Source organism: Podarcis melisellensis, assembly GCF_964234715.1.
Source record: "Podarcis melisellensis genome assembly, chromosome: 4".
NCBI classification, from domain to species: domain Eukaryota; kingdom Metazoa; phylum Chordata; class Lepidosauria; order Squamata; family Lacertidae; genus Podarcis; species Podarcis melisellensis.
In genome coordinates this window covers 105,128,978-105,149,627 of record NC_138531.1, presented here as the reverse complement: position 1 = coordinate 105,149,627, position 20,650 = coordinate 105,128,978, and the positions used below count along the sequence as shown (strand labels likewise).

At 48.6% G+C, this 20,650-nt stretch overlaps 1 protein-coding gene across 1 annotated transcript; it reads left to right on the top strand.

The window, feature by feature from the left end:
• Positions 1-6,177: 6,177 nt before the first annotated feature.
• Positions 6,178-17,956, top strand: LOC309368847 (uncharacterized protein; the record flags this gene model as incomplete). Its single annotated transcript, XM_081909155.1, has 5 exons — positions 6,178-6,869; positions 7,155-7,237; positions 13,315-13,441; positions 15,555-16,509; positions 17,782-17,956. Exons 1-5 carry the CDS (start codon positions 6,809-6,811, stop codon positions 17,954-17,956), a joined length of 1,401 nt encoding a protein of 466 aa, XP_081765281.1. The 5' UTR covers positions 6,178-6,808.
• Between the last annotated feature and the right edge of the window lie 2,694 nt (positions 17,957-20,650).

The window sequence follows — 20,650 nt, the reverse complement described above, 5'->3', positions numbered from 1 at the left end:
GCAGGGGAGGGGGCCTGGGGGGCCTGATCTGCTCCTGCAGGGGGGGACCCCAAGTCAGGGAGGAGGAGAGGGTCCTGCCAGGGAGGGGCCAGGGCTGCAACACTCTCCCTCCTGCAGAGCAGAGGATTCCAAACTCTTTAGAAAAACAATGACTCTCCCACGAAATCTCCCTTCTTCAAACAAAGGAGTCCCTGGGACTTTAACTCCCTGTGACGTCTCTCATCGTCATTGCAGAACAGAGGAAACATCTGCAAATGGTTTTCCAAAGCTGGACGAGGAGGTGGACTAGCCCCCCCCCCCCAAAAAAAAGGAGGGAAAGAGAGGCCAGGAATAAGGAGAGGGATCCCAGCCCAGAGTCTGGCTGCTGCATTGGGGACCAGTTTCCCCGTGTCTCCCAGGGCAGCTCCCCACGGAGGCCACTGCAGCAGTCCCCTCGCACCCAGAGCAGGGCATCCCAGGACCACATCCTCTCTCTCACAAAGGGATTGTTGCTGGCAAAGCAGCCGGAAATGGGCGCTGCTCCTCACTGAGCCTCCAGGGACCTGGGCATCAATGGCTGTGCGTGTGTTAAGCTCTCTAAGAGAATCATCATCATCATCATCAAACTACCCATCCTTTACTCTGAGTTTCAAGGGAGATGTCTTTGGCCCTCAGTGGGTTGACTAGATACATACCTGGCCCTCAAGAGAAAGAAAAAGAGACCCCACCCCAGGAGTCTGCCTTGAGAGTGGCAGAGAGTCCAAGTGCAAGAAAAGGAGACAGAAGCAGGGGGGAAATGTGCCCTGAAGTGGGGGTGGGGGGGGGGAGAACAACTCCTGAGGACCCCCGGATGAGGCCCCCCACTAGAGCCAAGCATCCATTTTTCAAATGACTCCCTTGTCAGTCAGTTCTGACTTCTTGCATTGACTGGAAGGCAGGAGCAACCAGGCTGATTCATCTCCCAGAAACCCCTTCAGTTGCCTCCACATTCTGCATTGCTAGAGGGCTAGAGACTTACTTCTTCTCCCCTTCCTCCTCCTCTTTCTTTTCAAAAAGGTATCTCACGCTTTGGGCTCTGGTACCGTCCAGTCCTGATTCCTGGCAAGACTCATCCATGCTTGTTCAGGGAATCTTTTTCTTCTACTGACCTACAAATTCTGTAACAGAACAATGTATTTGCTTTGTAGGATTTGCTAGAGCTTCTCATTCAGACGGACAGAACTTGGCAGAAGACCAAAGGGTTCCTTCCGATCTCTGAGAGGCTTCCTGAGAGCACAGATGGATGAGCAAGACTCAGCTGGCCCTGGAGCAGGAAGAGGCCATGCCAACCAAACTGGGAGCAGTGGGGGATTCTGGGAAAACTCTGTGCTGAAGATCCTGGGTGAGGAGGACACCCTCCGCTCAGAGGTGCAGAGCCAGCAGTTCGGGAGGTTCTGCTGCCAGGAGGCCAAAGGACCCCGAGAGGTTTGCAGCCGACTCTACCACCTTGACCGTCAGTGGCTGAAGCCAGAAAGGCACACGAAAGCTGAGATGCTGGACCTGGTGATCTTGGAGCAGTTCCTGGCTGTCCTTCCCCCGGAGATGGAGAGCTGGGTGAGGGAGTGTGGAGCGGAGACCAGTTCCCAGGCGGTGGCCCTGGCCGAAGGTTTCCTCCTGAGTCAGGCAGAGGAGAGAAAGCAGGTGAGAGAGACTTTCCTCTGGATACTATCTTGACCAGAGCCAGGGCCTTTTCGGATGTGGCTCCGTCCTGGTGGAACGCTCTCTCACAAGAGACCAGGGCGCTGCGGGATTTGACATCTTTCCTCAGAGCATGCAAGACAGAGCTGTTCCGCCCAGGCCTTCAGGGTTCAGGGTTCAGTCTGATTCTTTTCTTTCAGTACAAGAATAAGCAATAAAGAGGCTTCCTAGCCCGCTCCCACCTCCTTTATAAGACTGGTGGTAACAGTCGTTGGCCCTAGCGAATATTAAAGGTAAAGGTAAAGGTACCCCTGCCCGTTCGGGCCAGTCTGGCCAGACTCTAGGGTTGTGCGCTCATCTCACTCTAGAGGCCGGGAGCCAGCGCTGTCCGGAGACACTTCCGGGTCACGTGCCCAGCGTGACAAGCTGCATCTGGCGAGCCAGCGCAGCACACAGAACGCCGTTTACCTTCCCGCTGGTAAGCGGTCCCTATTTATCTACTTGCACCCGGAAGTGCTTTCGAACTGCTAGGTTGGCAGGCGCAGGGACCGAACGACCGGAGCTCACCCCACCGCGGGGATTCGAACCGCCGACCATGCGATCGGCAAGTCCTAGGCGCTGAGGTTTCAACCACTCTCAATTTTACTTGACTTGATCATGGATGGAGGATTTGACCTGGCATGTGTAACAGAGACTTGGTTGGATGAAGCAGATGGGCCTGTTCTTGCCGCTGCTTGTCCACCAGGTTTCTCTTACGCACAGCAACCCAGGTCATGTGGGCGGGGAGGGGGGGTTGCAGTGATTTTTAGGAAGTCATTAGTTTGCACCAGGCGTCCTATTGGGAAGACCCAGTTTTCCGAGTGCATGTTCATAGAATCATAGACTCATAGAGTTGGAAGAGACCTCAAGGGCCATCAGGTCCAACCCCCTGCCAAGCAGGAAACACCATCAGAGCACTCCTGACATATGGTTGTCAAGCCTCTGCTTCAAGACCTCCAAAGAAGGAGACTCCACCACACTCCTTGGCAGCAAATTCCACTGTCAAACAGCTCTTACTGTCAGGAAGTTCTTCCTCATGTTTAGGTGGAATCTTCTTTCATGTAGTTTGGATCCACTGCTCCGTGTCCGCTTCTCTGGAGCACACTAAAAAGGATTTACCAAGAGCTCTGGCCAAGAGTTTCAATACAAGGAATAATTCCTACTCGAGAGTTGAAAAGAAAAACGTGTATATTCTGCTAAGAATAACAGTTTTAAACTAATAGTAAATTTAAACACGACGTATAAGTGCGACAGTTTTAAAATAATAGTAGATTTAAACACAACGTTTAAATACAGAAATAATGTAGTTTCAAATATGCAGTGATATAGTATAAAGGTACATAACATACCAGTACACAACAATTGTTTCATACAAGTCTCAATGGCAGTGAAAAAGTGTGATCCTGTCGTCTGGGGTGTTAGCCACCCCTCCCAGTTTGGTGTCATACAAATTTGATCAGGATGCCCTTGAGTCCATCATCCAAGTCGTTGATAAAGATGTTGAATAAGACCGGGCCCAAGACAGAACCCTGTGGCACCCCACTAGTCACTCTTCTCCAGGATGAAGAGGAACCATTGATGAGCACCCTTTGGGTTCGGTCAGTCAGCCAGTTACAAATCCACTGAGTGGTAGCATAGTCAAGACCGCATTTTACCAGCTTCTTTACAAGAATATCATGGGGCACCTTGTCAAATGCCTTGCTGAAATCAAGGTAGGCTACATCCACTGCGTTCCCTTCATCTACCAGGCTTGTAATTCTGTCAAAAAACGAGATAAGGTTAGTCGGACATGACTTATTTTTCAGAAATCCATGCTGACTATTGGTGATCACAGTATTCCTTTCTAGGTGCTCACAGACTGTTTGCTTAATGACCTGCTCCAGAATCTCTGGTATTAATGTCAGACTGACTGGGCGGTAATTATTTGGGTCCTCTCTTTCCCCCTTTTTGAAAATAGGGACAACGTTTGCCCTCCTCCAGTCTGCCGGGACTTCGCCTGTTCTCCAGGAATTCTCAAAGATGACGGCCAGTGGTTCTGGCAGTGGTTCAAAGATGACTGCCAGTGTTCTGGAAGTTGGGCAATAGAGTACAGGATTCCTTTTGGTGTACCGACCTCCCCGCTGCACCAAGGATTCCCTGCCCGAGCTGCTTCAGGTCGTGGCGGATGTTCTCCTGGAGATACCTAGTTTGGTTGTCCTAGGAGATTTTAATATTCATGCCGACACGACCTTACAAGGGGCCACTCGGGACTTCATGGAAAGCATGGCCTCCATGGGGCTGTCCCTGAATAAGTCTGGCCCAACCCATAGCTGCGGACATGCCTTGGACCTGGTGTTTACCTCTATGGATGTTGGTGACCTGACACTAAGTAAAAGCGAAACGAAAGAAGTGCCATGGTCAGATCACTTCCTGGTGCAACTGGACTTCTCTGTGACCCATCCCCTCTGCAGGGAGGTGGGACCGATTCAGATGGTCCGCCCCCGCCACTTAATGGATCCAAATGGTTTCCAGAGAGTGGTAGGGGATGCTTTATCCCATGTTGATGGCCTTTCAGCTGATTCCCTGGTGGCCCGCTGGAATGTGCAGTTAACCAGGGCTATTGACTGTTTGGCTCCGAAGCGCCCTCTCCGATTGCATGGAGCCCGGAGAGCCCCATGGTTTTCCACGGATCTGAGGGCAATGAAACAATCGTTGAGACGGCTAGAGTGCCGGTGGCGGATGACCTATTCTAAAGCTGACCAGACACAGGTTAGAGCTCAATGTCGAGCCTACCAAGTGGCAGCAGCGATGGCGAAGACTTTCTTCACCGCCTCTATTGCATCTGCGGAAAACAGCAGCAGGAGACTTTTAGTAGAACCACCTGCTACATCGAGGCCCAGTACCGGCCACATGATCTCCTGCAATGATTTTGCAAAGTTTTTTGCAGATAAAGTCGCTCAGATTCAGGAAGAGGTAGACGCCACCGTGGGATCAGGGCCGGGGCGGGAGAGTGCTAGAGTCCTGTCTAGTCAAATTGCGTAGGATCAATTCCAATCTGTTACCTCCGAGGATGTGGACAGGCTGCTTGGACGAGTGAAACGAACCACCTGTCTCCTTGATCCTTGCCCATCCTGGCTTATAAAAGCTAGCCTGGAAGGGCTGGGCGATGGGCTTCATGGGGTGGTGAATGCTTCCCTCAGTGAGGGAGCTTTCCAGACCCGCTGAAAGAGGCGGTTATTAAACTGCTTTTTAAAAAACCATCTTTAGATGCGGCCATGATGGCCAACAATCGCCCAGTCTCAAACCTTCCATTCTTGGGCGAGGTGATTGAGCGAGTGATTGCTGAACAACTCCAGGCACGCCTGGAAGAAGCGGACCATTTGGATCCCTTCCAGTCGGGATTCAGGCTTCATCATGGGACTGAAACTGCCTTGGTCGCACTGGTTGATGATCTCCGGCGGGACAAGGGTGAGAGCTGTTTCCTAGTTCTGCTGGATCTCTCAGTGGCGTTTGATACCATCGACCATAACATCCTTTTGGACCATCTTGAGGGGCTGGGAGCTGGGGGCACTGTCATACAGTGGTTCCGGTCCTTCCTCCTGGGCCGTGTTCAGAAAGTAGTGGTGGGAGATGAGTGTTCAGACCCCTGGGCTCTCACTTGTGGGGTGCCTCAGGGTTCTGTCCTCTCCCCAATGCTTTTCAACATCTACATGCAGCTGCTGGGAGAGATAATCAGGGGGTTTGGGCTGGGTGTTGATCAATATGCGGATGATACCCAGCTCTACCTCTCTTTCAAATCAGAACCAGTGAAGGCGGTGACGGTCCTGTGTGAGTGTCTGGAGGCAGTTGGTTGGTGGATGGATGATGGCTAACAGATTGAGATTGAATCCTGACAAGACAGAAGTACTGTTTTGGGGGGACCTGAGGCGTGTGAATGTGGAGGACTCCCTGGTCCTGAAGGGGGTAACTGTGCCCCTGAAGTACCAGGTTGCGCAGCCTGGGAGTCATTTTGGACTCTCAGCTGTCCATGGAGGCACAGGTCAATTCTGTGTCCAGGGCAGCTGTTTACCAGCTCCATCTGGTATGCAGGATGAGACCCTACCTCCCCGCGGACTGTCTCGCCAGAGTGGTGCATGCTCTGGTTATCTCCCACTTGGACTACTGCAATGCACTCTACGTGGGGCTACCTTTGAAGGTGACCCAGAAACTACAACTAATCCAGAACGCAGCAGCCAGACTGGTGAATGGGAGCGGCCGCCGAGACCATATAACACCGGTCTTGAAAGACCTACATTGGCTCCCAGTACGTTTCCAAGCACAATTCAAAGTGTTGGTGCTGACCTTTAAAGCCCTAAATGGCCTCGGTCCAGTAGACCTGAAGGAGCGTCTCCACCCCCATCATTCTACCCAGACACTGAGGTCCAGCTCCGAGGGCATTCTGGTGGTTCCCTCACTGCGAGAAGCCAAGTTACAGGGAACCAGGCAGAGGGCCTTCTTGGTAGTGGCGCCTGCCCTGTGGAACGCCCTCCCACCAGATGTCAAAGAGAACAACAACTACTAGACTTTTAGAAGACATCTGAAGGCAGCCCTGTTTAGGGAAGTTTTTAATGTTTGATGTATCACAGTATTTTAATATTCTTTTGGAAGCCGCCCAGAGTGGCTGGGGAAACCCAGCCAGATGGGTGGGGTATAAATAATAAATTATTATTATTATTATTATTATTATTATTATTATTATTATTATACCAGTGGACTGCCGTCTGTCCAGATTTTAATTTGTTTTGAACTAATTTTAAGAAGTATTTTAATTAATCAATTGCCTGTTCTTATGTTCTTTGTATACTGTGCTAGATTTATGATGTTAGCTGCCGAAAGATTGGCTCCGGCCAGGGAGGGTGGGGTACAAATAAAAAATTATTATTATTATTATTATTATTAGGGGCTCCAAAGAGGATGGAGAACATCCCATAATGCTCTGCTGATGGCCCATCCTTTTTCTGGGAAGGCATCCATGGAATGAGATCTCACACCATTAAAGTTTTTTAGTTTTCCATTATCTTTCTGCTATTTCTTGTCATTCATTTTCTGTTTTGAATCCTTGTTGCTCTTTCAGGAAAAGGATCGTTTTGAGGAAATGAATCTGGATTCCTGTGAGGCAGAGAGGCCTCCGTTGGACACCAGAGAGAGGCCACTGGGTAAGGAGGAAGGCGGTTTTTCTCCATTTGGTCTCATTCTGTTGGTTTCCCATATAATCTCTGGGTTCTTTTCATCAAGTTTTTTTGGGGGGGGAGTTGGGAGGAAGGGTCTAGAGGAGGAGAGATGTATTTCTGCATGACTAACATATGAAATGGGCACAAACGTCCAAATGCACTCAGCAGGAAAGGCTTTCTGAAAGGCCCATCTGTAGTTAGAGATGCCCTGCTTCACCTGTGAGAGACGCGGGCACTCCTGGCATCCTGCTAACCTGTTTTCTCTTGCAGGAGACAGAATGATGGCGGCAAGACCTCCTGATCCGCCTTTTCATGGGGGCAGAAGGGAAGCAGCGGCTGTGGAACCAGATCAGGTCAGAGGAAGCTGCCTTGTGGGGACAGAGGCTGAGGGATGGAGCAATGTCATCGACTGGTTGGGCACAGAGGAATGGTGGGAGGAAGCAGCCGGGGAACCAGGAAGGGAAGATGTCTCAGCCCAAGGAGTGGAGGTGGAGGAAGGATGAGCTGTCAGAGGGAGAAGAGGGAGAAGCCTGGGAAGAGGAGGTGTCAGAGGCTGAAGGGGAAACAGGGCTTAGTGAGCTAGGAGACTCTGAGGCAGAATGCAGTCCAGAATCGGAGGCAGAAGAGGAAGGAGACGAGTGGGAGGAGGAAGGTCGGGAGGCAGAGGTGAGTCAGGAGAAGGAGGAGCCACCGGGGGCTCCCTCTCCTTCTGCCAGAAGCCACCTCCCTGCTTGTCTCTCAGAGCCCAGAGACTTCCTACAATGGAGGAGCAAAGGCAGGCTGCACACTGGCGCACTGTTGGATCACTTGCCAGAAACCCCAGAGAGGAGGGGACTTGGAAAGCTATGGGGAGCTAGGGGCCTTCTCTTTTGGCAGCTGATTTCATGGAGGAAGACCCTGTCACGGAATTCTACTCAGTATTGATCCAGGCAGAACTACAATGTATAGTTAGCAGAGTGAAAACGTAAAGACCTTGCAGGATTCCCCAAAATAGTCCAGAGGCAACTGTATTTCACCCAGCAGAGCTTTACTGCTACTGAAGACAAATGAGCATAATGGTCCCAAATCCAAAACATTCAGGATTGGCTCTGTCCATAAGAAATCCAGTTGCAGCAAACTTAACTGAAATTTCCCACAACTTATAATAAGTTTAAACCTCAACACTCAGCATACTATGTACAGAACACCAGAAGGAAGAGAGAGAGAGAGAGAGAGAGAGAGAGAGAGAGAGACCCAGGCTCCTTCTGGCCTCTTCTTATAGTCAGCATGACCTTGACAGAAGACATAACAGAACCACTTTAACCCAGCTGTACTCAGGCTGCGAGGCCTGGGTCCTTGTGCCAAAGGCCAAGCACAGAAAGGGTGGCCCAAGCTCCCAAAAGATGATTTTCTGTGGGTATGAGCCAGGGACCAAGGGGTGGAGATTTGCCTATCCAACAGGCAATCAGTCCAGGATTCTGCTCAGCAGCAGTGCTGAGTTTTGTGAGTAGAATGGATGGACACTAATGGTTATAAGGGGTTGCTTGTGCGTAAGTTACCGCCACTCCTGGCTAGGTTGCCTGGTTAAACCTGTCCTGGCTGACAGCCCTTCACTCCGTGGCTGTTCAGTCGCTAGCAGAATCCGTCAGTGGGCGTTTTTTGAACCTCTTCCAGCAAAGAAGTTGTTTGACGCCAAGTCTCCTCCTACTCTCCCTGCGCGGAAGTCTTCTGCGCAGGGAGGGAGTGGGCAGCGGAGTGCCAGTGCTCTCCCCACTGGTTTCTGGCAAAGAGTCTTGGAGCCTCCTCTCCAAATCCCCCATTTGCCCCCCTTCTCTACTGGTGTTGCGCTGATTTCCTTCCCCAGCCGATGAGCTCCCTCCCTCCCTGCTGGGCCCCTCTCCAGCATCGCTTGAGAGCCTGGCCTCCACCTCTGGCTCCGATGTCAGTTCCCTGACAGACACACATACATGGGAACCCTGATGTTCTTTCAGAGAGTCTGCAAGACTCTGCTGATGAGGAAGAGGCAGAGGTTGAACCTGCTGCTGAGGCACAGAGTCCTGACCCAGAACAGGAAAAGGGAAGAATTTCTCCTAAAGCTGTGAAGTTTGAACAGAGAAGTGCTCCTTCCTCACCCACGGGTTCAGCTGAGAAGTCTAAACGGCACAGTAAGTCAGAGGGGGAGCTCTCGGAGGCCAAGGATATTCTAGCTGGTCCTAGTGGGTCTGAGGGGGTACCTGAAACTGGGTTGAGACGTTCAGCTTGCACAACGAAAGGTAAACCTCCTGACAGGTTTGCAGTCACAAGTGTGTGGGTTGGCATGGCACAGTGTGAACCCGAGAGTTTTGAGGATGTTCAGAAACTGCCTCAGGAAGAAGCCAGGAAATGGCATGAGGCAATGCAGAAGGAGATGAGCTCAATGGAGTCTCTAGGTGTGTTCTCCCTCACAACGTTGCCAGTGGGCAAACAGGCCGTGAGCAGCCGCTGGGTTTACCGTCTTAAACCCACAGCAAGAGGCTAGGCCAGTAGCCAGAGGGTTCACGCAGCAAAAGGGGCTGCATTATACTGAGGTATATGCTCCCACTTCCAGAAGTGAAACTCTGCACATGCTCTTAGCCATTGCTGCACAGAGGTTTTCCGGTGCATCACGTTGATGTGGATAATAATAATAATAATTTTTTATTTATACCCCGCCCTCCCCAGCCAAGGCCGGGCTCAGAGCGGCTTACAAGCAATAATAAAAACAAGATGAATGATTACAACTTAAAAACAAAAATAAAATACAACATTAAAATAATGGAACATTAAAATATTAAAATGTAGCCTCATCGCAGGAGGAGAAGGAAAAGAAAGAAAGAGGGGGGAAAAGAGAGAGAGATGTTCTTGAGGCTCCGTCACGAGTCCGTCGCCATACTCGCTATAGCCGTCTGAGATCCCGCTTCATTTTCCGGAGCTCCTCAGTAAACCAAGGGGCCCGGTTTCAACAGGGTCGCAGAGGGCGCTTAGGCGCGATCTCATCAATGGCTGCCAAGAGCCGGTTATTCCAGTCCTCAACAAGGTCATTAATGAGTCGCCAGGAGGAGCAGGGTTCCGCAAGGCTTGTCGGAATCTATCAGGATCCATCAGTTTTCGTGGACGAGCCCAAATGGGTTCGCCATCCGAGCTGGGGAGGAGCGGGAAGTCTATCTTGGCTTTCAGAGCGTAGTGATCAGACCATGGCACTTCCACAGCAGGGAGCATGATCACATCTATGCCAGCCCCAAATATCAGATCCAACATGTGGCCTGCTTGATGAGTGGGGCCCAAAACAACCTGGGAGAGCCCTAGTGTTGCCATGGAAGTCACTAGGTCCAGAGCCTGTGAGGAGGGAGCGGCATCGGCATGGACGTTGAAGTCTCCCAAAACCAGTAGGTTTGGGAACTCCAAGGCCCAGCCCGCCACCACCTCCAGCAGGTCTGACAGGGTGGCTGCAGGTGTGCTGGGTGGTCGGTACACCAGCCAGACAGCCAAGCTCTCCTTGGTGCCCCACACGAGACCAACACATACAATGCTGGAGATCGCCGGTGATGGCAGAGCTCTGAAAGAGCAATCCTCCCGGAATAACAACGCTACTCCTCCCCCCCGACCCACAGTCCGCGATTGATGGAGGACAGAGAAACCTGGGGGTGTTATCTCATGTAGGGAGACTACTTCGCCTTCCTGTACCCAGGTCTCCATCACGCAAGCCAGGTCAATCCCCTGCAAGACAAAAAAGTCACGCATGGTGGCGGTTTTGTTGCCTATGGACCTGGCATTGCACAGCACCAATGACGGAGGTGTGTAATCCTTGCTCTTCCTACCCTCATCCCTTGGGATGGTGCGTAGATTGGAAGGGGTTCGAGGATCACTGCATCTTGAAACCCTTCGCCGATAGAGATATCTAGCCCCACCGCCATTCCTCCCTAGCCCTTCAATTGTGGAAATCCCAGATCCCATACTAGCCTCCCCAATAGATGGGTAACATCCCCTCAATAACAAGTCATCCTTGGGCCAGGACTCATGGGTCAAAGTGGTATGGGAAAGAGGTGGAGGTCTGATAGGGTAAGTATCCCTAGAAGATAAAACCCAACCAACCGCACCCCAAGCGGGGGGGGGGGGGGACAGTCCCATGGTGTTTCATTAACTGTCAATCCCCCTCTCCCTCCTGGGTTAATTGGAGGATTGTTGGTTCTATCTGTGGCTGTGGAAGTATTAATGAGGTATGTGTTATAAAATGTGGATCACTGGCCAACAAAGAGCCAGATTCGAATTCGGAAGATCTGTCCATCCTGTCTCGCCAGGAGTACAGTAGAGAAGGCTGATCATTCTGGTAAGTTTTTGGAACATTAGGCAAAGGTCCAGATGTAGATTTGGTGCTGGATATCTCCAGATTGTCAGCAACATAGAGTTCTTTATGTGTTGTTGCCATAGAAATGTCGGAGGCGCCAAATTCCTCATCTAATTTGGTGTCGTTTGAAAAGGGAACAGGGAGTTGCACTGATGTCTTTCGATGGGATAAAGAGCTGTTGGACGTCTTTAAATATTGCGCTCTAGGCTCTACTGTCCTTATATTTTGGGTAGAAATCTCAGTCTTTATACTCATTAGCCTCTTCTTCAGGTCTTGTAATTCTAGGCTTACAGAGTTCTTTTCTTCCTTCGGGCAATTAGTATTTCTAGTGTTGAGCTTGGTTTCCTTTATCCACATTAGCTTTGACTCTATGCAAGGGACCAATTGCCTCCTAGTTTCGTCCTTAAATACCCTCACTGGGCGGAGAGAATGGAACCACCATAGGGTATCCTTTATCTCCATGAGTCGAGATGGGAGGGTTGATGACCTAAAGGTCATAAATAGGTGCATGGTGTTTCTCAAGGTAGGCAGGAAGTGGAAATTTTCTAGATCTACATTTCGGTAATGGTAATTCAGGAGCTGAGACAAGGACATAGTAATTTGTCTGCGGTTCATCCACCTATGAGTGTATCGGTGAATCTCAAGCATTATCTGGTTCGTTTGCAAGACTTGACAGGACCTCACTTCATCCATAGTTTGAGTTGGTGAGTTGTTAACAGAGTCATTTCTTATCATCCTTTTAAGCCCTTGGGCATTTAAAGGGGAGGAACTAGTATCCAATTGTTTCTCAATGTTAACTATTCTGGTGAGGATTTCATCCAGTCTTTGGAGAACCAGAACCATAGTTTCTGCAGACAACATGCAAATCTCTTGGTAGGGTTGAAAGCAGGATGTGGCCTATTTGAACTCAGACCTCCAGGAGGATCTGTACATGCTTCCTCCTCCAGCGTTTGAGGGCAATGAGCCGAATACTGTATGGAAGTTTCACAAGTCCATTTATGGCTTAAAGCAATCGGCCAGAAATTGAAACTTGTACCTGAATGAAGCCTTAGAGAAGCTAGGTATCAGGAAGAGTCTTGCTGACAGCTGCCTGTACCTTAAAGGGTCAGGAGAGTCCCAGGAAATGGTGTTGATCTTTGTTGATGACATCATTCACATCTCAGGGGCAAACAAACTGGTGCAGAAGTTTGCCAAAGAGCTTGGAAAACGGTTTCAGCTCAAGAACCTGGGTGCAGTAAGGATCTACTTAGGTGTTCAGATAGACAGGACTGAAGATGGAAGCTTCTTGCTCAGTCAGAAAGGCAAGATTGAGCAGTTGCTTGAGAAGTTCAGAATGTCTGATTGTGCAGGGGTTGGGGCACCCATGGAGACGAGCTATGTGAAAGACAGTTGGCTAGCAGAACGTGTTGACTTCGAGAACGCTGAGCTCTTCCAGTCAGCTCTGGGTAGTCTGTTGGATCTGTCCCAATATAGCAGGCCGGACATTGCTTTTGCTACCAATCTGCTGAGTAGGGAAGCTAAAGTGTAGCCCAGTGTAAATGCCTGACATGGCATCAAGCGGGTGCTGCGTTACCTGCAGGATACCAAGGACTTCAGTCTCAAGCTGTCAGCTGCAGGTGAGACGGCGCTTACTTGGTGGGCAGATAGCGACAGGGCAAATCTGGATGACAGGAAGTCCGTATCTGGGATGGTAATAAAGTTTGGGGAATCTCTAGTTGGGTGGAAGTCCCGGAAGCAAAGTCTCATTGCGCTGTCCTCTACTGAGGCTGAGTTCATTGCACTGTCGGAATTGTGCAGGGAACTGGAGTTCTATAGATGCCTGGTGCAAGAGATCTATGGGGATTGTTGCCTGCCCATCACTGTTTGGGAAGACAATCAACCCTGTCTGAAGTTGGCAGAATCTGGGCAGTCGAAGGCCAGAACCAAACATCTAGACATACGTTTCCAGAATGCGTGTCCAAGTGTCAATCCTATTGAAAGCAATCCTATTGAAACAACACAGCAATTAAGAGGAAGGAAAGAACAGAGCATTGTGTAGCAGATCATATTTCTGCTGTCTCAGAAGAGGACATTTCCCTTTTCTTTTAGGGTCCAGTGTGCTTTGAAGATGTCGCTGTTTGTTTCACGGATGAGGAGTGGGCGTTGCTGGATCCTGACCAGAGAGCTCTGCATAAGGACGTCATGGAGGAGAATCGTGGGATCGTGGCCTCTCTTGGTAAGGCTCCCTGTGGGATCATCCTATCTGCCTGGAAATTCAAAAAATACCTCTATGTGACAAACCTCATACATTTCCACAGAGCTCAGCAGCGCCCCCTCCAACACCTGGGAACCTAGCACCCCAACAATAAACATTGAACAGCAAATTCCAGTTTTTTCTGTGAACCATCTTCCTCCAGTTCTGCCTTTTTATACCACGATTCGGCTGGTCTGAACTGCCCAGGCATCTCAAATGTCAGCTTCAGTGTTGGTATCTGAAGAAGTGTGCATGCACACAAAAGCTCATACTAATAACAAACTCAGTTGGTCTCTAAGGTGCTACTGGAAGGAATTTTTTTTATTTAGCTTCAGTGGTGCTGTTTTTGTTTTTGGTGCTGTCAGTCTTGGGTTGACCAGAGAGACGACTGACAGTGGAGATGGAGGGGATGCCATGACTGGGCCAAACAAAATCCATCCCAGAGAAGAGCCAGGTTTATTGAATCTCAGGTAGTAGTAGCACTGATAATAATAATAATAATTTTATTATTTTTACTCTGCCCACCTGGCTGGGTTGCCCCAGCTGCTCTGGGTGGCTTCCAACACTTATATTAACCAGAAACATTAATCATAACAATCTGTCCCCATATAAAAAGTACATTAACTTTAAAATGAACAACTTACACTAGTGGCCAAAATTGTGGAAACCTTTTGGAGAAAGTGTATTTCAGGGCTTTGATACCTCACAACACCACTTTTTTGGGAGTACTAGCATAAAACTATATATCAATGGAAAAATAATTTAATGAGGAATGTAATGATTTTCTTTTGTCATGCAGGCACAGTCTCTCCAGTCTTCGATCATCACTTGCTGTTGTGCACCTTTTCCTGCCTTTACCAGTCTGATTTTGGAGTGACTGAGTCTCTTATACCTCTTCAAAAATATAGACCAGCTTTGGTTAAGTTTTCCCCAATCTATCTTCTAATTTCTTCATACCTGTAGCCTTGTTCACTTAATAGTACGATTTTACATCTCTTTCTGGGTAACTACCAACCAAATTGATAGCAATCACATAATACACTGACAAAAGTCAACCTAAGCAAGTTGTGCTTCCCTTTTCTGGTTATATGTCTATAACCTTTGATAGAATACAGATAATTGAACAAACTTTGTTGCACTACATTCTTGATTAAATTATATTTCCATTGCCATATAATATTATGGTATTACAGTCATACCTCGGTGTTCTAGGTTGCTGGTGCGTAAATCGGTGCCACGCTTGTCTAGGTTACCTGGGTCAACCCTTTCTGTCCGGGCAGCCACTCATCCGTGGCTGTCTCAATCACTGGCAGAATCCGTCAGTGGGCGTTTCTTGAACTTCTTCAAGCAAAGAAGCTTCTTGACGCCTAGTCTCTGCCTACTCTCCCTGCACGGAATACTTCTGCGCAGGGAGGGTGTGGGCAGCGGAGGACCCGTGCTCTCTCCGCTGGTCTCCGGCGAGGAGTCATGGAGCCACCTCGCTGATTCCCCCATCTGCCCCCCTTCTCCACTGGTGCTACACTGATTTCCTTCCCCTGAAGATGGGCTGCCTCTCTCCCTCCTGGGACGCTCTCCGGAATCCCTCCAGAGCCCTCCCTCTCCCTCTGGCTCCGATGGCAGTTTCCTGACACTCGGGTTACATTCGCTTAAGGTTGCGTGTTTTCGTGTTGTGCACTGAGCTGAACCTGGAAGTACCGGAATGGTTTACTTCCAGGTTTGAGTGCTCGCACATGCGCAGAACCACCAAATAACGGCCCACGCATGCGCAGATGCAACGCCGCAACTTGTGAACACTGCGGATTGTGAACATGTCTCCCACACGGATCATGTCTGCAACCTGAGCATCCACTGTACTCCAAAAGAAGTGGTGTTATGAGCCATCAAACATCTGAAATGCACTTTTTTCTAAAAGGCTTTCACAATTTTACCACTACATTATATCAAAGAAAGCAACATTCAACAACCCATCAGAATCTAATAATAAATATGTTGGTTAATGACAAAACAACAAAGGTAATGAACACACACATGCAGCTCCCTTCAGTTCTTCTTCATTTGTTCCTGAGGCTCTAATCCCTTTTTGTCTCCATTGCAGATTGTGATGAATTGCAGATCGAGAACAAGGCTGAACAAGAAAAAATCCCCAGAGAGGAGAAGCCATACAAAAATTTGGAGTATGGAGAGAGCTGCAGACAGAGCTCCCATTCCACTCCCCAACAAAGAATTCTCATAGGAAAGAAACCCTATGAGTGCATGGAATGTGGGAAGAGCTTCAGGGAGAGCTCCAGTCTCACTTACCATCAGAGAATTCATACAGGGGAGAAACCCTATCAGTGTGGGGAATGTGGAAAGCGCTTCAAGAGGAGAAACACTCTCACTTCCCATCAAAGAATTCATACAGGGGAGAAACCCTATCAGTGTGTGGAATGTGGAAAGAGCTTCAGTCATAGCGTATCTCTCACGTCTCATCAGAGAATTCATACAGGGGAGAAACCCTATCAGTGCGTGGAATGTGGAAAGAGCTTCAGTCAGAGCTCCCATCTCAGTTACCATCAGAGAAGACATACAGGGGAGAAACCCTATCAGTGTGGGGAATGTGGAAAGAGCTTCAGTCAGAGCTCCCATCTCACTTACCATCAGAGAAGTCATACAGGGGAGAAACCCTATCAGTGTGGGGAATGTGGAAAGAGCTTCAGTCAGAGTTCCCATCTCACTTACCATAAGAGAGGTCATACAGGGGAGAAACCCTATCAGTGTGTGGAATGTGGAAAGTGCTTCAAGAGGAGAGACATTCTCACTTCCCATCAAAGAATTCATACAGGGGAGAAATCGTATCAGTGTGTGGAATGTGGAAAGAGCTTCAGTCAGAGCTCCCATCTCACGTCTCATCAGAGAATTCATACAGGGGAGAAACCCTATCAGTGTGTGGAATGTGGAAAGTGCTTCAAGAGGAGAGACATTCTCACTTCCCATCAAAGAATTCATACAGGGGAGAAATCGTATCAGTGTGTGGAATGTGGAAAGAGCTTCAGTCAGAGCTCCCATCTCACGTCTCATCAGAGAATTCATACAGGGGAGAAACCCTATCAGTGCGTGGAATATGGAAAGAGCTTCAGGGAGAGCTCCAGTCTCACTCACCCTCAGAGAAGTCATACAGGGGAGAAACCCTATCAGTGTGGGGAATGTGGAAAGCGCTTCAAGAGGAGAGACACTCTCACTAACCATCAAAGAATTCATACAGGGGAGAAACCCTATCAGTGTGTGGAATGTGGAAAGAGCTTCAGTCAGAGCTCCCATCTCACGTCTCATCAGAGAATTCATACAGGGGAGAAACCCTATCAGTGCGTGGAATATGGAAAGAGCTTCAGGGAGAGCTCCAGTCTCACTCACCCTCAGAGAAGTCATACAGGGGAGAAACCCTATCAGTGTGGGGAATGTGGAAAGCGCTTCAAGAGGAGAGACACTCTCACTAACCATCAAAGAATTCATACAGGGGAGAAACCCTATCAGTGTGTGGAATGTGGAAAGAGCTTCAGTCAGAGCTCCCATCTCACGTCTCATCAGAGAATTCATACAGGGGAGAAACCCTATCAGTGTGTGGAATGTGGAAAGAGCTTCAGGGAGAGCGTATCTCTCACGTCTCATCAGAGAATTCATACAGGGGAGAAACCCTATCAGTGTGGGGAATGTGGAAAGAGCTTCAGTCACAGCTCCCATCTCACTTACCATCAGAGAATTCATACAGGGGAGAAACCTTATCAGTGTGGGGAATGTGGAAAGCGCTTCAGTCAGAGCTCCTCTCTCATTTCCCATCAAAGAATTCATACAGGGGAGAAACCCTATCAGTGTGGGGAATGTGGAAAGAGCTTCAGGAAGAGGGTATCTCTCACCTCTCATCAGAGAATTCATACAGGGGAGAAACCCTATCAGTGCATGGAATGTGGAAAGAGCTTCAGGGAGAGCTCCAGTCTCACTTACCATCAGAGAAGTCATACAGGGGAGAAACCCTATCAGTGCATGGAATGTGGAAAGACCTTCAGGAAGAGAGGCCATCTCACTTCCCATCAGAGAATTCATAGAGGAGAGAAACCCTATCAGTGTTTGGAATGTGGAAAGAGCTTCAGGGAGAGCGTATCTCTCACGTCTCATCAGAGAATTCATACAGGAGAGAAACCCTACCAGTGTGTGGAATGTGGAAAGCGCTTCAAGAGGAGAGACACTCTCACTTCCCATCAAAGAATTCATAGAGGAGAGAAACCCTATCAGTGTGTGGAATGTGGAAAGAGCTTCAGGAAGAGCGTATCTCTCACGTCTCATCAGAGAATTCATACAGGGGAGAAACCCTATCAGTGTGCGGAATGTGGAAAGATATTCATTCGTAACTCCTCTCTCACTTCCCATCAAAGAATTCATACAAAGGTCGGGGAAATCTTTCATTCTGTAGCTTTAGGAGCCAGGCAAATACGCACCTTGTTAACCCCGCCTTTGGCTGATTGACACCTAAGGCCCTTTTAACATGTGGTGGGGAGTTGAGTTACTGATGTGTATTTTGTGTTTTTATGTTGTTTTTATGTTGTAACTGTCCTGAGACATGTGGGAACAAGAGTCAACACTTAGAGACCAAGGAGTTTTTGCCCCCAATACTATATTTGAGTGTCCCCCCCAGTTGATAGGCATTGCCATTCCAATGCCCTTTATGCATCATGTGATTGATTGTGCAAGGAGGGCCTTACCTGGCCCCCCACCAATATTTTATTCAAGTTGGCACCACTGGGTCGGGTGGTATATAAATTAAATAAATACATAAATCGCCTTCCTTTGCACATGTTTCAGCTTGTCAATATCCATATTTATTATCATTTTTAATATTTATGTGCCCTCCAATTGAAGATTTCACAACAGAAACATACAAGATGAAAGCATGGCTTTCCCAAAAACAAGTCAAGCCAGAGAAATCTCTCCTCCCCTTTTTTTGGATGGAGTTACAAACTTTGTTGACCAGGGAACAGCTGTGGAAATAGTGCATCTTGATTTCAGTAAGGCTTTTGACGAAGTCCCCCATAGTATTTTTGCGATTATGCTTCTAAAATGTGGGCTGAATGAGGAAAGTGTTAGGTGGATTTGACTAACCGAACCCAAAAAGTCCTCCTCCATGGTTCCTCATCATCCTGGGGAAAAGTGACAAGAGGGGTGCTGCAGGGTTCTGTCCTGGGCCCGTTGTTGTTCAACGTCTTTATGAATGACTTGGATGAAGGAACTGAGGGGGTGCTCATCCCATTTGCCGATGACACGAAATGTGGAGCGGAGGCCAATGTGGCAGAAGGCAGAATGAAGCAACCAGAAGTCACCTCAACCCAATGGACTGGTGACCCCCTCCTCCTTTTCCTCTCCCCCCAAGCCATCAATACAGCTAACACGATCAATATCCCCCCCCCCAGCCTCACACCTCCACAGAGATCCCCACCCAACACCAGTCCAGGTGACATAAAAAGACACTCCCCATTGCCCAACAATCTACAACTCACTCTCAGCAGCCCTCCCCACGCCTTACTAAGTAAAATAATTCCCCTTGTTGCAAGGATTTTTAAGGTACCAGTGACCCACTCAAATTGTGTCCCAGAATTGACAGACGCAGCAGTGGAGAAAAAGAAAGTGATATTTATTGCTGAGGAATAAGAGACCCAGTGGAATCCTTTCCCAAAGATTGGGCCCCGGGCTCTAGCGCCCAGAGGCTTTAATAATAATAATAATAAATTTTATTTATATCCCGCCCTCCCCAGCCGAAGCCGGGCTCAGGGCAGCTAACAACACTAAAACAGTACAACATTATAAAACATTATAAAAATGAATTAAAATCAAAATTGATGGCAACCATAAACTAAAGTTTTGTAAAGATTGCCAAAGGAAGGAGTCAGGCTGCGCCCTGACCAAAGGCTAGGTGGAACAGCTCTGTCTTGCAGGCCCTGCGGAAAGATGTCAAGTCCTGCAGGGCCCTGGTCTCTTGTGACAGAGCGTTCCACCAGGTTGGAGCCGCAGCCGAAAAAGCCCTGGCTCTAGTTGAGGCCAGCCTAACCTCTCTGTGGCTTGGGACCTTCAAGGTGTTTTTATTTGAAGACCGTAAGTTCCTCTGTGGGGCATACCAGGAGAGGCGGTCCCGTAGGTACGAGGGCCCTAGGCCGTATAGGGCTTTGAAGGTTAAAACCAGCACCTTAAACCTGATCCTGTACTCCACCGGGAGCCAGTGCAGCTGGTATAGCACCGGATGAATGTGATCTCTAAGCGAAGACCCCGTAAGTCTCTAAAAGCTAGATTTTTAGAAGAGATCTGAAGGCAGCCCTGTTTAGGGAAGCTTTTAATGTTTGATGCATTATGATATTTTAATATTTTGTTGGAAGCCGCCCAATGTGCCTGGGGAAGCCCAGCCAGATGGGCGCGGTATAAATAATAAATTAATTTGATGTGATTGGACAGTTAATAAAAATTAATAATAATAATAATAATAATAATAATAATAATAAAGACACTTGACACCGTTTCACTGACCACTTCCTATCGCTATCAACAGGGAGGATGGCCTGAACTTGAACAAAGAACTCCATGCCAGCTGAGACCTAGGACCAACTGGCTAAATGCCAGACGGCCCATGATACCCCAAATAAACACCTATATGACTACATAGGGGATACTTTCTGCAACCCCCCCACTCTTTAACCCAAATCTTACTTTAACCTCTAGGTCAGCGCCATTTCACTGGTTTGATAGACAATACAAGGTGAGAGACACAGGGCAACCCGGATGGACTGGCATGGAATCACCCTATATAGTAGATAAGCAGGATGGCTAGCTTAAAAGCAGTTGCATTAAATGTGAGGGGGTTGGGAAACCCCATCAAAGAAAAGGCATCACCTTGTATGTAATCACCATGAAACCACACATCGCCTTCCTGCAATAAATACGCAACCCTCCCAAACTCCTGAGTGATCCCTGCTTCAGTCACCTGGCTCAGCGAAGGCCTGTGGAGTAGCCATAATACTCAGTAGAGACCTGAACTTCAAAGCCAGAACAGTCCTCAAAGACAAAAGAGGCAGACTCGTTTTTGCTAAAAGGACACTAGATGGCAATTGGCTCCATAGATGCCCCAAACCTGAAACAGCTAGAGTTCATCCAAAAAACATTAAACAAGTTCTTCTC